Source organism: Manihot esculenta, chromosome 11, assembly GCF_001659605.2.
Source record: "Manihot esculenta cultivar AM560-2 chromosome 11, M.esculenta_v8, whole genome shotgun sequence".
Lineage (NCBI taxonomy): Eukaryota > Viridiplantae > Streptophyta > Magnoliopsida > Malpighiales > Euphorbiaceae > Manihot > Manihot esculenta.
In genome coordinates this window covers 30,998,902-31,014,153 of record NC_035171.2, presented here as the reverse complement: position 1 = coordinate 31,014,153, position 15,252 = coordinate 30,998,902, and the positions used below count along the sequence as shown (strand labels likewise).

The 15,252-nt window shown below is 33.7% G+C and overlaps 1 protein-coding gene, 1 long non-coding RNA gene and 3 other non-coding genes across 5 annotated transcripts; 4 read left to right on the top strand and 1 right to left on the bottom strand.

The window, feature by feature from the left end:
• Positions 1–252: 252 nt before the first annotated feature.
• On the bottom strand, positions 253–8,298 carry LOC110626529 (vacuolar fusion protein MON1 homolog). The gene is made up of 14 exons (XM_021772492.2): positions 7,621–8,298; positions 5,922–6,001; positions 5,726–5,797; positions 5,571–5,610; positions 5,188–5,289; positions 4,953–5,074; positions 4,087–4,219; positions 3,866–3,957; positions 3,319–3,400; positions 3,102–3,166; positions 1,588–1,887; positions 1,425–1,516; positions 1,239–1,303; positions 253–722 (listed from the first exon to the last, which is right to left on the bottom strand). The coding sequence occupies exons 1-14, from the start codon at positions 8,101–8,103 to the stop codon at positions 627–629; spliced, it is 1,824 nt and encodes a 607-aa protein (XP_021628184.1). The 5' UTR covers positions 8,104–8,298; the 3' UTR covers positions 253–626.
• A 164-nt stretch (positions 8,299–8,462) lies between these two features.
• On the top strand, positions 8,463–13,443 carry LOC110626530. Its single transcript, XR_002489738.2, has 2 exons — positions 8,463–9,148; positions 13,260–13,443. It is a non-coding gene; the product is annotated as an uncharacterized LOC110626530 (long non-coding RNA).
• LOC122725211 lies at positions 8,900–9,002 on the top strand. Its single transcript, XR_006352682.1, has one exon. It is a non-coding gene; the product is annotated as a U6 spliceosomal RNA (small nuclear RNA).
• On the top strand, positions 10,556–10,658 carry LOC122725212. Its single transcript, XR_006352683.1, has one exon. It is a non-coding gene; the product is annotated as a U6 spliceosomal RNA (small nuclear RNA).
• LOC122725210 lies at positions 12,671–12,773 on the top strand. Its single transcript, XR_006352681.1, has one exon. It is a non-coding gene; the product is annotated as a U6 spliceosomal RNA (small nuclear RNA).
• Positions 13,444–15,252: the final 1,809 nt, after the last annotated feature.

Genomic DNA, 15,252 nt, shown 5'->3' with positions numbered 1-15,252 from the left:
GTGAGCCTCTCGAGCAGCCAGGTCGAATGTCCTCGATCAAACTTCTCCTGCGTCGACTGTGCAAAATAAAACGCGAAGCACCTTCCACTTCTCACACCGACTCTTGGGAAAACGAAAATCATTCGATAATATTCTAGTCTATGTTAGCTGATGATGCATTTGCCCAGCAAAATTTATTTAGAACAGGCAATCAGATTGACTCGTATAAAGTTGTGAAATTCACAAAAATATTGATCGACTGGCTATACTGCATGCTGAGGAAACAGGGAAGCATAAATATTATCAGATTTCAATCCCGGATGAGGAAGAATACATTACAGAACAATTGAATCCAAATGGTCATTTTGTGGGCTTTAATCACCAGTTTCCTAATCTGAATTTCCTTTCCTGAAGTTCTCCAAGTTGGAAAACAGAACTAGTACACAAGACTCTGTTACAATTAAAAAAGACTGCTGTTCTACATTTTTCTGGCAACTACACAAAGATGCAAATATAAACCTTCGAGGGAAAAAAAATAAATAGAACAAATTGAAAGCATACAGTATTTCAATTAATTAACTATTGAAAGAGGAAAATTATGTGAGATTTTTATAAAATTAACAAACTAATATACACGCAGTGCCGTATCACCAGGAGAAAGGGCTTGCTCCCAGCAAAAAAATCTCATTTTCAACATCTTTCACCCATTGACAAACTCTGTTGCAAGTCTTTATAGCCAAAGCCTGCAAATTCAATTCAAACAGTAAGTTTATTTTTCCATTAAGACTTTATTGAAAAAGATGTCAAACACTGAAGGTCTTGTTGCTTACAGTGTGCTACATGGTTGTTCCAACAAATACATGAATCATCGCTATGATTAAACAGTTATCTTTTGACATGAATAAATAAATAAATCATCCACAGGATTAGTCAGAGGATAACAAATACAAACTAGTCTGATTAAATGGTAAGGGAATAGAGAACAGGACAAATGGTTGTGAGAATAGATGCCTATCTCTCAATATTTTTGCATTTGCTGTTTTCCTTCATAAAATTGATGATCATTGAAAATTTCAGTTAAAAGGTTTAATGTGGCTTATTTGATGGTAAATTATCATGTATAAAGGCTAGTGAGGCAAGTCTTAAGTGTATGGATGCTTAGGCCTAAGAATTGATTATTGTCCACAGAACACCGATCACATTCAATTTTGCGTAGTATACAACTCGGATATACGTATATGCACGAGTAAATGTCAAACCTTGTCTGCAAGTGGATCAAATGCTGCATAAAGTTCAAAATCTGGGGTGACCCAGCAGAGTAGAACTGTCACAACGGGAGAAAAAAGAGAAACAAATGTGAAATAACCATAGCATTTGTTTTTAATAGATATGAGCTAAAATAAAATCTGATAAAAGAGTATGTAATAAAATAGCGTACAGCCTACCATAATTCTCATCTCTTCTAAACTGTGTTTTGTGAGGCCCATTTCCCTTATCATGCATGGAAGCATAAACTTTCTGGTATGCTCTATATAATCTGCAAAACAGGATATTAGTTCTTTAAGAAGCATCTCTTTGCAAAGAGAAATCAAAGTTCAGCAGAGTTACCTTTTCTGCTGTTGTGGACTACTAATTGGTGCCGAAAACTCAGAAGATACATATTGGTCCAGATATATGCTGCGGTATATAAAATGCCAAAGTCCAGCGGGACCACCAATGCCTGAATATGGTTCCCTATATCTTTCAGGGGAATCAGTTGGTAGTTTATGCTGACCTAAATGAGAAGCAATTCCAGAACGAGGCAATGGGTCACCAGGCAGATCCTCAACACGCATGCCACCATCTAGCATGGATCTCTGAACTTCACTGAGAACATTTGACTTCAAAAGAACCATTTCAATACGAATCCTGTAAAGTTTTTGTCAAAAATTTCCAAACATGAGATAGGATGGAAAACATATCATTTGTTTAACCGAACAATAAATTAACATGCAACTTCAACAGAGGTGCCCAGAGAAACAACAGCGGGCTCAACTTCTATCATGTTTTTCAACTTAGTGTCGTTCAAAAAAAAAAAAAAAAAAAGAATAAAGAGAAGTAAAACTTCATTCTTTCAACCATGTTTCAGAATTAAAAATTGCTTTTACATTAATATGATTACCGGTTTCTTTATCTATATAAACTAGTTTATTGTTCACCTAAGATGCATGGAAGCAAAGCTTTTTGAACTTACATACAGCAAGATCTCATGTACAAATCAAACTTTTCTTTTTTTTTTTTTTTCGGTTTTAGTACAATAGAAACTGGAACATATTTTCTTTGCATTCCAAATCACAGTAAAATAAGATTTCAACTAAATTAGAAATGTAAAGCAATAAATTTGTTTCAGTTGAATTATGGAAGTGCATATTTCAGTTTGAAACTTCAGAAACTTCATAACATGGAGCTTGATGCATGATTAAGGAATTTACTATTTCCATATGCTTATAAGGCTTTTTGAAAAATAATAAATGCAGAGGGCATTTTGTTCAAAAAGAATTTCACACTTCAATCCTCTACTTTATGGAATAAATTTTGGATCATATTTCAAAAATCAAATAACTTCAAACAGTTAAATACTCTTCAAATCTTTTCACTTTTGAAGGAATATAAAGTGGGATTGTAATTTATCTCTTCTTCTTTCATCTCCAAACAGAATAAAACTTTTTACCTCTCCACTGCTATCAATCCAAGGTTGGTTATCCACTAAACTTACTGATGCAGAACTAGGAAGATTAGAGAATCAAGAGAATCAAATTCTCTAGATTAAAGAGAAACTAATTCTCAGTTTTATTGCTCATATCAGTAGTCAATATCATAATAAGCCATTAAATAAAAATAGAGAAACTAAGCCCTATTTATAGAGTTCTGAACCCCTAAGTATAGTAGGATTATACGAATCCTAATTCAACACTTATTAGGAAAACTAAATTAAAATGAGCTACTTAAATAAAATATAAAACCTAATAACAACAAAATTCCTAAACAATAGAACTTCAAATTAATATTCATAATCATATAATAATTCCCAAGTATTCTAATTTTCCAATACTGCATCTCTTACGCCTTACAACCAAGTTTACCTGCAATCCTTAAGATGATAAAAGGCATCTGAACTAGTAGTAAGAAGCATCAAGTACGTGTCAACCTGCCACAAGAGAGTGCAAGTGTCACATTATTTCCAATGGCACTATAACAACAAACAGGACCACATTTGAGCCTATTCAATGTAAATGAAAATATATAATTAAAGGTCAATGATTACTCAGAACAAATGCTCAGAAACTAAATTTGACTCACATCAAGATAATGGACATAAGCATACAAAAATGCCACAGGATTATATCTTGGGAGGCAAATTGGAGAAAAAGATTCAGATGTCCTGCATAAAGCCCAAATAATATGTAAGGCTATACTCTTAAAAATTATTTACAAACCACCAAAGAAAGAAAAACAAAGTCAAAAACAATCAAATGGAGAATGAAGTTTTTCCCCATTTTGACTCATTTTTTTCGACAAGTACTAATAAATAAATAAGTAGTAACAAGTTTCCAACACAAATCACAAAAATAAAAATAAAGGGAAGTTAAGAATTTGGGAATATTATTGCCTACAAAAATAGAACAGATGTAATGGAATTTTTATGATCTCTTGGAGATCATAAGCCTCTCAGTTCAAAGGAATTTCTTTCTTTTTTTTTTTATGAAGAGATATCTATAAACATAATGAAAATTTCACTAATTTACATAACATTACTAGTGTACTATATTGTCCAACATTCTTAGTCAAAGTACACATTAACATGTCCAAATAAAATCATTAACAAAAGAGAGTTGTTTCTACTTGCCTAAATGATTCTGAAGACATAATAAAGTTGGAAAGCAGCAGCATGTCATCGGGATGGAGTGAAGCTTTTTGAGCACCAACTAGGCTAACGACCTGAACCAAGGTTCAAGTCATCAAGTGCTCTAGCAAGTAAAATTTCAACTAAAAAGATAACTACAACTTTAAAATAAAGTATTTGCTGAGTATATGAAGGAATGAAAATGAGGAGGCGCATGTATTTACTTTGTGTTTGCTCATTAAAATTGCAAAAAGGACTCCTGAATCAGCAACATCTTGCAGAATGGCACCTGCAGCTTGCCTTGTTGCATAAGCTAGGGGAAGACAAGTATATGCATGAAGAAATGTGGCTGGATTCCTGGCAGAGAAAATTCCTTCAGTAATATCTAATTTAAAATAGTAACTGAAAGACTAGGACATTCAACCATGCAGCTTGTTCATAAGTAGATTAAACAAAAAAATAAAGGCAAATATAACTTTCTGAAATGCAGCTTAGGCATTTTAAGTAGCTTATATAAAAACTACAAGCACATGTGCAAGGGGGAAAACCTCAAGCATACTAGCACAAGCAGATGTAAAACACAACAGAAGAGAAGTGGAAAAAAGATCTGTTCTAGTTCAAGTATCCAGCAAAAAGTCAACCTACAATGCGTAACAGTTCAACTAAAGCCACAGCTTTGTTACCCAATGCTATAGATAAAGATAACTATGTATAATTTCTATGTCCAATAATTTTATGCTGAAAAAATAGCTTATTAACTACATAAGGAATCACATTGACCTAGCTAGCAGGTTTATAATTTATCTCGATTATAGTTCATATATATTACACTGCAGCACAAGGATTTTTTTTTCTTTGTTTTTTTGGGTTTCATGAAGTAAAATCTGTTATCATAATTTATACTGCATTTTCCATGACGGGTTCTATTTTTTTGCTACAGCAGCTCATGAAATTAACAAAACAAAAAGAACAAACTCCCATATCAAAACAGGTTTAAATTATTTTCACTGTTCAAACTCCGGCAGCAATGGGCATGCAATATAGGGGCAAAGAAACAAACTCATGCAAAATGGGGGCAATAGAAACAAACCAACTAAATGAATGTATGAGAGATGAGAAGACAACATCCGTTCCTCCAAGCAAGGGTGTCATATCAAACTTTGGGTTCTTCTCGAAACATCTATTTACTGACTTTGTTAAAATGAGTATCATCTGCATCCAATCAAAACAAGTAACATGAGAATCAAGTGTGCTCCATCAGGAGTTTTTTTTTTAAAAAGTAAGATAATAATTAGTAAAAATGTGGAACGAGAATTAATGGCTACCTGACTGTAGATAAGCTCCAATTGCCCCCTTAATGATTCATATGGTTCTTCTGTGCAGCTGATGCAAACTAAGTAAATTGGTCCTTTCACAAGGAAAACCACCTAAACAAATAAAAGTTTCTCACAATTTACACCCTCTATGCATCCACTAAACCTATTCCTCCAACCAGAAAATAAAAAGTAGGAGCTCTTTTGAGACAGAAGTTATTAAGTTCTTCACTGGAACATGACTAATAATTTAAGAGGATGAAGTAAAATTTTGAGCAGTGATACATAAGTTATATTACCAAGAAGACAAAAAAGAAGAGGTTTACAAAGAGAATGACTATAACAATGATAATGAACAAAAATATGAAGGCCAGAAGAGAATATATGATCAAAACCTGGTGCTTTCCTGCCCTAACCAATTTCACACGATCCCCCCTGAAAAGTGCACAATGAAGGAAGCTATTGTAAGTTCTGCATAGGATTAACTTCCAAGTAAAGATTCTCCAATTAATAGGTTTTGAAAAAGAAAAGACTTCTTATATTTAGGTACCCATTCTCCACAAAGGAAATGATGGCTTGCAATGTTGCTGAAAAGCCAGCTAGCTTGTGCTCATCACCATATCTGGAATTCAACAGAGAAGTTGAACAGGACAAACAAAATACTGATAGGAAGGTATTACATTTCACACCGTCCTGTGAAAAGGTTGATAAACTGTGTACTTGATTGTATGGCATCTGGAACTAACCTGGAATATATTGGTTTCCCAGAGTGACTCAATATAAAGAAATGCTTCTTCCTTTTCCTCCATGATATGGAAGCATCATCCTGCACTTCATTTATTAATCAAACAAGGCATAATATTGCAAGAGTCCAGTGGCATTTTATACTTTTTGACATAAATGGAGGCAAAGACAAAGAATAAATGATAGAAATATGTGGCCAAACTTTACAATGAATTTAACCATTGAATAAGTATATGATAATAAAGTGAACAAGTAAATGATGAGTGATGACAGAAAACCTGGTGCACAATACAATACAATAAAGTAAAGCTCTATTATCCACTATTTCTTTCAAATGGCAATTTGAAGAACAAACCATGGGTGATGTCCATGTGCAACTGTATGGAAGGGCAGGGTGCTCTTTCCAACCCTATAGGCATGTGCAAGAATGTCCTAGAGTTTACTATCAGCATCCGTATTATGTGCCTGTTCCAATAGAACAGACCTTTTCACCTCTTCATCCTAAAAAAGTCCAAAAAAGTATTACCACCAAAAGAAACTGTGTATAACCTATAGTTAGAGCTTTGTTTGCTCTTTGCTTGCTTCCTCCTAAACGAGCAGCAGCACAGCAATCCTTACAGAATATCCAGATTATTTTACCTCTAATTTTCAAGCTCATCCTTAAACTTTGCTTACTTTTCAGGGTTCTTGTTTCCTTTATTTAAGTTTCCTAATAAAACCAAAAAAGAAACTCCCCATCAAGTCAGCAAAAATACAATAGAAATACTCAACTATTCTGTCTTGTACACTGAGCACTGGAAGATCTATATAGCAACTCTGGTGGTTAAGTACCATTAATTTCCCCTCAGTTCTTCTCTTATCAATTCCTTGAATGGAGTTCTCCCACTAAATTAAAACAGATCTGGGACTAACATATCCATTTTACATCATGCTGAATTCATATATTTTAAAGAAAAGTAGTGATGAATACTTCTACAAGTCTACAACAGAAGTGACTAAATTTGGCAAATGTCTTTGCAAAATCAAAGAAAAGCATGCTTTTAAAAGAGCGCTATTCATTAAGTAAATATGCTACAAGCAGGTCAGCAAACTGGAAGTTTGGAAAATATTTTAAATTTGAAACTTATGAAAATCATCTTTAATGCTAATTCAGATGAACTAGGAAGACTAGTAAAAAAACATAAGCCATCATTTCCTATAGATTCATAAGCATCCAAAACACATCAGGAGGACATGTGATAGTAAATTCCTTCAACTACACAGACCTTGCACCCACCAGCCAGGTCCAGAAATTAACAGAGAAGATTTTATATACGAGTTTGCTTTTAGTACAGTGCCAACATAAGCAACTCTCGCTCCATTCAATACATCTTTTTCAGTAAAAAAATTAGACCTTGGTATAGATATAAACGATTCACCAATTGAACGCAAAGATAAGCAATAACCTTAGTCCGTCTAATGTATTAATCAACTTTTACATTCCAATTGGGTTACCAGCATAGATTTATCAGTTTTCTGAGGGTAACAGCAAAATAACTGTTTCAGTTTACACGCAATGTTGCAAATGGTAATGCACTATATAACTAACCACTAGAATTCACAAACCACTTAAGCTGCCAGAAGTTAATATGCTCTATTAAGTGTACGGAGTGTGAAAAAGGAAAGAAATCCACAAGTAAAATAGTGCCAAAACCACGGTACCTCATCGACGTGCCGTTTCCCAGGCACCCAGGCTACTTGTGAGTCCAAAATCCTATCGACATCGCCATCATTTCCAACTTCCTGTATTTCATCTTCACTCACTTCGCCAATCCTCGACGCACTCGTCGCGCTACTACTCCCTCTCTCACCAGCGTATCCACTACTGCTAGGGCTCGAAGGCCCATCAACTTCCAGCTCTGAGTTCGTTCCCCACACAACACCACCACCACTGTCGCCAATGCCCCTAGCATCACTTCCGACCTCAATTCTCTCTTCAAGAACGTCGAATTCCTCGTGATTACCGTTATCATCCAGCGATCCATTAAATGACGATTCTAGTTGAGGCTCCTCCGTCGCTTCATCTTTCTGGACGATCCTATTTGATTCTTCAATAGTAACAGATTCGAATTGGTTTTCAAGTGTCTCAGAATTAGGTTCTGGACCGTCGCCGGAGGAGGATGAGGACGTGGCGGACATTGACATAATTCACAAACACTAAGGAGTGGAGTTGGAGATTTCAGTGAGAAACGGTTAAGAGATAGAGAGAAAAGGTTGATTTTTTCTGTATAGAGGTGGTTGTTGAAAGTCTACCAGTCGTCGGTTGTTTCAAGGCTCTGCGAAAGTGAAGCGATGAGAGAGAGGAGGTCTGACCGGTAGATGGTTCAGAAATATTCGGGTTACTTGGATCCGACTTCAGTCGTTAACGGGAACATTCGTCTTAAAATTGGTTGATATTGGGCCTAAGGAAATTTTGGTTTGGGCTTCAGAGCCCAACTATGGTCCAGAGTCACAACTCTCTGCTTTTCCTCATTCCTACCCTCCGATTTCACTCAAAGTTTCGCATCATCGGACGGATCATATACACCACCCCGCGCTCTACTTCCTCGATGAAACCTCATGCGCCTGATTCATCTAACGATCGTGGGACCGCTTTTTTCAAAGGCAGAAACTTGTTTGTCACCGTGTATGTTGCTAGGTTACTCCTACACGAGGAACACAAGCAATCATCTTCAACTATTTATCACCCGCCCGATTTCAGCTATTGATTCGGGCCCATTATATTACAGTAGACAGGTGTCACACTTTCAAGCATGATCTACAGGTTCCTGACCCTTGGTTGAGACACATCCTCCATGGAGGGCCCACGCGTAGGGTCTAATCAAGGCGGCTTAATGCGGGCAGGTAGTCAGGAGGCTCGTTAGAATTGAACTGAATCCCACATCGTCCAGTTACTATATAATATAACGCTTTATAAAAAGAGGCGAGAAGTAGCAGTGTTGTCCCTTCGGGGACATCCGATAAAATTGGAACGATACAGAGAAGATTAGCATGGCCCCTGCGCAAGGATGACACGCACAAATCGAGAAATGGTCCAAATTTTTTTTTTGCCCTCCTCCGACCTTCTGATTTTGCTTCTTTTAATCTCTGTTTTCTGGAGCCTAGCCATTGATGGCTTCATCTCTCCTTTCCTTCACCGCTGCAACATTTCTTTGCTATTATCATCGATGCTGAAGCTCACATTCGAGAGGTCAGTTGTTATTTTCCTTCCTTTATTAAATTCTCGTAATATACAGCACTGCAAGTCTGTGCTCCGAAACGAATTGCAGCTTTATGAACTCTCTGTGTTATTTGAATATTTTTTTTAACTGTCGTTTTGATTGAAAAACATTGTTTGGCTGGTTACTGTTGGCTGCTGTGATAATTATCGTTATTTTCTTTTTGTAATTTTTTTTGTTATAGTTATGCAATTTTGAGTTGGTTTAGAATTATGATTTATTTAAATACCAATATTTAAAAAAAATCAAATATATATTGAAATAAGAAAATGCAATAAGCTTATCTAGATATTCAAGAACCTGGAATTTTTCCATAGTGTGAAGATTTTTGAATGAATGCAAAATTTTAGTTTAGGAAAGGTATACAGAGTCCAGTTTGAGGAGGAAAAGGGACTACACATGTTACGCAATTACTTCTTACAAGTAAAACGTTTTTTATATAATTTTATACAAATTACAATAAATGTTGGAAGTATCAACATCTCATCCATAGAGGGGAAACAAAAGTAAAGGATTATCCAATAATTTACCCTTTAATGAATCGAGATCTAATCTAAAAATAAAAAATAGCTTTCTTAACCAACATGAATTTTAATCATTTTGCTCGTTTGTCATTCTTTCTTTATGTAAATCGTGGAGTGCAATTTAAGTCCTAAGTTTATAAAGCAATTTTAGCTAAGCAAAGTATGGGAAACATTATGCTGTAATTTTTTTTATTGAAATATATTTTTTTATACAATCCCGTATTCTTTTTTATAATGTGATTAGTCTCATAAATCATAATATGTAAATGAAGAAATACAAATTTAGACATGCTCACTCTCTAGAAGTAGAGAATGACCAATATGACTACTCTGATTGGCAATACAACTTTTAAAGATAAAAAATATATATGTATATGAGTAATTTATAATTAATGTCAGTCAAATGTAATTGCTACGTGACAATAACAACAGTAAGTATGACAAAATGCTGTTGATGAAAATCTTTATCCTCTTAAAAATCCCTTTCTCATTGTCCACATCATTGTTCAATTCCTTTACATTTCTTCAAGGGTGTGAAAAGTGAAGCTCTCATGTGGTCATGTTTGAGTTTGTGAGAGTTCATTAATATAATTTGTGTTACAGAAGTGGAGCAGTCTTGTGGGTTTTTGTCAAAACCAGGTGGTCTTAGCCCATGGCATATATGATGGTCTTACAGCATTGGGCTTTGACCAAACTAGGTGTCATCCACAAGTCAGAACACCACTTGTGGGCCTTATGAAATTATGTATTGAATCTAGGTTGTGATGTTATCTAGTTGGCATTAAAATCAACCCCACATTGTTGCATTATGCAAATTTGCAAGCCTTTATAAGAATAAAAGAGAAACAAAATGTTGTCTCTTTGGAGACATCCGATAAAATTGGAACTATACCGAGAAGATTAGCATGGCCCCTGTGCAACGATGACACGCACAAATCGAGAAATGATTCAATTTTTTTTTTCACTCATCTGTTCTTGGCCCCTCTGCAAAGATGAAAAATGAGTTTCTACTCAATTGATTACTTGCCTGCAACCATGGTTGATCTGAAACCAGAGTCCTTGTTAAAAACAATCTACTCTTTTAGAGTAGCTAGCAGTAAGTGATAGATAGAAATCCATACAATATTTTGTTTCTTTGTTATATTTGTTTGTTTGGCTTGCAACAAGTTGTGAGGAAAAAATCAGAGTCGAGTTAAAAGAGATATTTTTCTTATGGTTAGTTTCGAACTAAAAAGGGTATGTTTTTTAGAGTTAAATAACAAGTTTTGAGCCTTGTTTTTTACCCTCGTAGTTGAATTATTGTTTTGCATGGTATCAAATTAAAAATATCCGAGCCCCATGCTGCTTTCTATAACATAAAGTATAGATGAGTTTCAGAGTTTGTATTTATACACCTCGAGTCTTGTTGGCTTTTCCATGTGAAGGTTGAGTTAGAAGGCAAGAAAAGGCATTATGTTTATTCAGGCTGCAGATTGCAAGCTACCATAACTTTTATAAATCTTTGGACTACTTGTGTTCTTACATGCAATTTTTCTCTTCTTACATGGAAGTTAATGTCTTAGAAAAGTTTGTAGAAATTAGTGAGTTCTGAAATATTTCTGCCATGTCCACATAGTTCAGCATCCACATTAGTCGAAGCAACTTGATGCTCCCAAGTCTCGAGTCTCATGTTTTATGTGAAGGTTTTTTAGCCATTGAATGCACTTAGGAACAGCAGCTTTGATGCACAACATAATTGCTGATAAAGACACCTGATCTTTTTATTTTAATAAATTATTTGTCATGAATTTTCATATTTGGATTTTTCCTTTTTCATATTTTTAGTATCTTTCCTTAAATGGCCTTTCGGACAACTAATAGTCGTCTTTTAAGAACATGATCAAATGCTCATTCAAAGTTGGATAAGAACTTTCTGTTGGATTCATTAATTACCTGGAAAAAGGAAAAAGGGGGGAGAGGAAATTTCAAGGTTTATACTTATCATATATATCCAACTTGGAGTAATCAATTCATAATTCACGCATATGTCCTCATCAATGACAGTTTTGGAATGAAGAAATAAGATACAAAATTAATAAATTAATAAATAAAATTGTAAAACCCAAAAGACAAGAAGCTTATCCAGAAATTCAAAAACTTGGACTTTCCTATAGTTTGTGAAGTTCTTTTTTTCCTTTTTTGGTCCTATGTGAAGATTTCTAATTAGTGCAATTTAGAATATGTAGGGTGTACAAAGGGGAAGGGACTTTCACTTGAGCAATTACTTCTTCCAATTAGAAAGATTCCTACATAATTTATACAATAATAAAACAACAGTATGACATCGTTATCAAAATTATAAATATAACAAGGAAAAATTACTATTTAGTTTATATGATATGGAGAAATTTACTAGTTAGTCTCTCAATTTTGAAAAATGTAATTAGAACTCTTTGACATTTTAAAAATTCTTGTAGTTAGTTAATCTATTAGTTTTAACAGTTAAGTATTACAAAAAAAAATATCTAAAATGCCTTTGATATAGATAGATTAATTAATAGATATTTTAAAAACATGAGGAATCAACAAATAAGTTTTTCAAAACTATACGACTTAAACACCCTTCTCATTGGCATTGCCCACTCTCTTGTTGGGTTCCTTTGTATTCTTCAAGGGTGTGAAGGTAAAGTTCTAATCATGTTTGAGTTTCCATAGGAGACTTCATTAATGCAGCATGTGTTATAGAAAGTGGAGGTGTCTTATGGGCGTATGCCAAAGCCAGGTGCTCTTAGCCCATGGCATGGTCACATAGCTTTGGGCTTTCACCAGCTAGGTCTGATCTAAAAAGTCAGAACCCTCTTGTGGGTCTAATGAAATTATGTATGTTATCTAGGTTTTAATGTTATGTAGTTGGCATTGAAATTAGTCCCACATCGTTGAGTTATGCAAAGTCGCTAGCCCTTATGAGAATAGAAGAAAAACCAACACTTTGTCCCTTCGGGGACATCCGATAAAATTGGAACGATACAGAGAAGATTAGCATGGCCCCTGCGCAAGGATGACACGCACAAATCGAGAAATGGTCCAAATTTTTTTTTTCCTTTTCTGTAACCTTGCCTCTTAGCAACTAATGGAGTAATATACTTGCCTGCAACCATGCGAGATCTGAAACCAGAGTACCTATTGGAAATATTTATGATTTTAGAGTATCTAGCCAGCAAGCTAGATATAGAAAACCATACTACACTAGTTACTTTCCTGCACTTTCAGTTAGGCTTGCAAGGAAAAACAATCAGATTAGTGCCTTTAGCAGGGTTCTGGTTTTGTTAAGTTAAAAGTGTTATTTTTCTGGTGGGATAGAAATAAAAAGGATCCATTTTTAGGTTTAATAAGGAAAAGGCATTATGTCTGCAGATTGCAAGTTGCCATCAGTTATTATTTATGATGTTTATGCACTTTTTCTCTTTTCAAGTTGGAAGTTTAGGTCTTAGAAAAGTTCATAGAAATCAATGAAACTAAACATTTAGTTGAAGCAAATTGATGCTCCCAAAGCCTCAAGAGTCTCATGTTTTATGTGAAGGTTTTGCAGCCGTTGCATGAACTTTACAACAACAGCAGCAGCTTTCCTCTTTTTAACTTTATAAAGGTTTGAAACATAACAGAATGGCTGATAAGGTCACATGAATCTTTTATTTTTATTTAAATATTAAGAAAAACTACTATTTAGTTACTGTATCGTAGAGAAATATATTTACTCATTATTAAGAAACTACTACGAATTTTTATGCCTGGATTTTCCTTTTTGATGTTCAAATGGAGTTTGGATCATGAGCAGTAGTGGTATTTCAAGAACATAATCAAGTGGCCATCTAAAGTTAGATAAGAAGTTTGTGTTGGATTCGTTAATTACCAAAAAAAGAGGGGGGCAGGGAAGAAAAGAAATTTCAAGGTTTATGCTTATCATGGGTATCCCACTTGGAATAATCAACTCATAATTATGCATGCGTCTTTTTCATGATTTTTTGGGATTGTGGGGTTCTCTTCATGGATGATTGAACTGTGACAAAATTTTCTATACATATATATATTAACAAAAAAAAAAAACTGTGACAAAATTTTAGTTGATTTTTGCTGTGGATTTTTTTTAAAATCAACTAGTCACAATGCATCTCATAAAAATTCAGATATATATACTCTGAGCAAGCTAATTGCTCAGTTTAAAAGCATCTAACTCAATTTCGAGGTTCTTATTGCCTTTAAAATATTATTGGCATAATTAAAAAGTATATATATTCCCATACATATGTATTTGGAGTAAATTATTGTTGAGTTTTTTAGCTTGATAGTGTAAAAAAGAAAAATAGATAATAATTTTTAGTTAATTATAAAAAATAGTTAAAGATTATGAGATAGAGAGATTAGAAATTTAGTTGTATTTTTTATTTTTAATAGAAATAAATTTTAATTTTAATAGTCATTTATTTTTTTTAAAAGATATTTAATTAAATTTAAGAATTATAAAAAAGAACTAATCAATTTATTAAAGGCTGCAGAATCTCATAGTAATACCATAAAGGTACACAGCCAAAAATGGGTGATTGCCAGTTACACGTAGCGGAATTTAATCTTAGCCACACCAAAAGTCCATGAGACAAGGTGTCGCAACAGCATCATCTCAACATGCTCAAAAAACAGTTGTCTATTTATTCCCATGGCGCCATAAAATAAAAGAGAGAATAGAAAAACCGACGGGACAACAAAAACGACTCCTTAACGTTTATAAAACGACAATTTCTCACTCCACGATAATATGGTCAACTAACCGTCATCGTCTTGGGCCCATCGACAAACCCTAACAATAATAATAATCATAATCTAACGGTCTATAAAGCTTCCAATCTTACGCCTTTAAAAGTAACGGATTTTTCTTACAGTTTCTCTCTTTAACCTTTTCCCTTTAGGACCAGCGTTTCCAGCCCTTTATTTAACTAACAAATTTTTGGATTTTTCTTTTATTAAAGAAAAAAAAACAATTTAGTGGTTCATATTTTTCTTATGATGAAAATTTTATTAATAATTATTTTAATAAATTCATAACATATAATATGAGAAAAAACCCTTGTTCTCTTGTTTGGACAGGGGTTTTGTGCTTGGATGTAATGCTTGGTTTGTCCTTTTCTTGTAAAAAGTGAACTCGATAAAATCCAAATTTTTGCAAATAGATGAGCTCGAGCCCATTGTTTGGTAGTTTTTGTTTAGAAAAAAAAAAAAAGAGTTTTTTTTATATAAGGGATAAACAACAAGTGTTAAATTTGTGAATTGTTCAAATTTAACTAGTATTTATTGTAAAATTAAGATTTCATTTATTTGTTAATTATTATTTAATTTAATTAAAGAGATGAAGTATATTTATAAATTTATATATGGAGATATTAATAAGATTTTTAAAATGTAAAAATATTTTCCCATTTCAAAAAAAATGTAAAAATATTTTTTTTTAAAAAAAATATTATTTTAAATTGAAAAAAAAATTTTATTGATTAATTTTTTAATATAAAAAATATATATTTTTA

Excerpts from the sequence above, each read along its gene's own strand:
- LOC110626529 (XM_021772492.2), bottom strand. The coding sequence starts at position 8,103 with ATGTCAATGTCCGCCACGTCCTCATCCTCCTCCGGCGACGGTCCAGAA. Across the intron at positions 6,002-7,620 it reads GGAAACGGCACGTCGATGAG|GATGATGCTTCCATATCATG; the intron begins GTACCGTGGTTT and ends AATGAAGTGCAG. Across the intron at positions 3,958-4,086 it reads TTTTAATGAGCAAACACAAA|GTCGTTAGCCTAGTTGGTGC; the intron begins GTAAATACATGC and ends ACCTTGGTTCAG.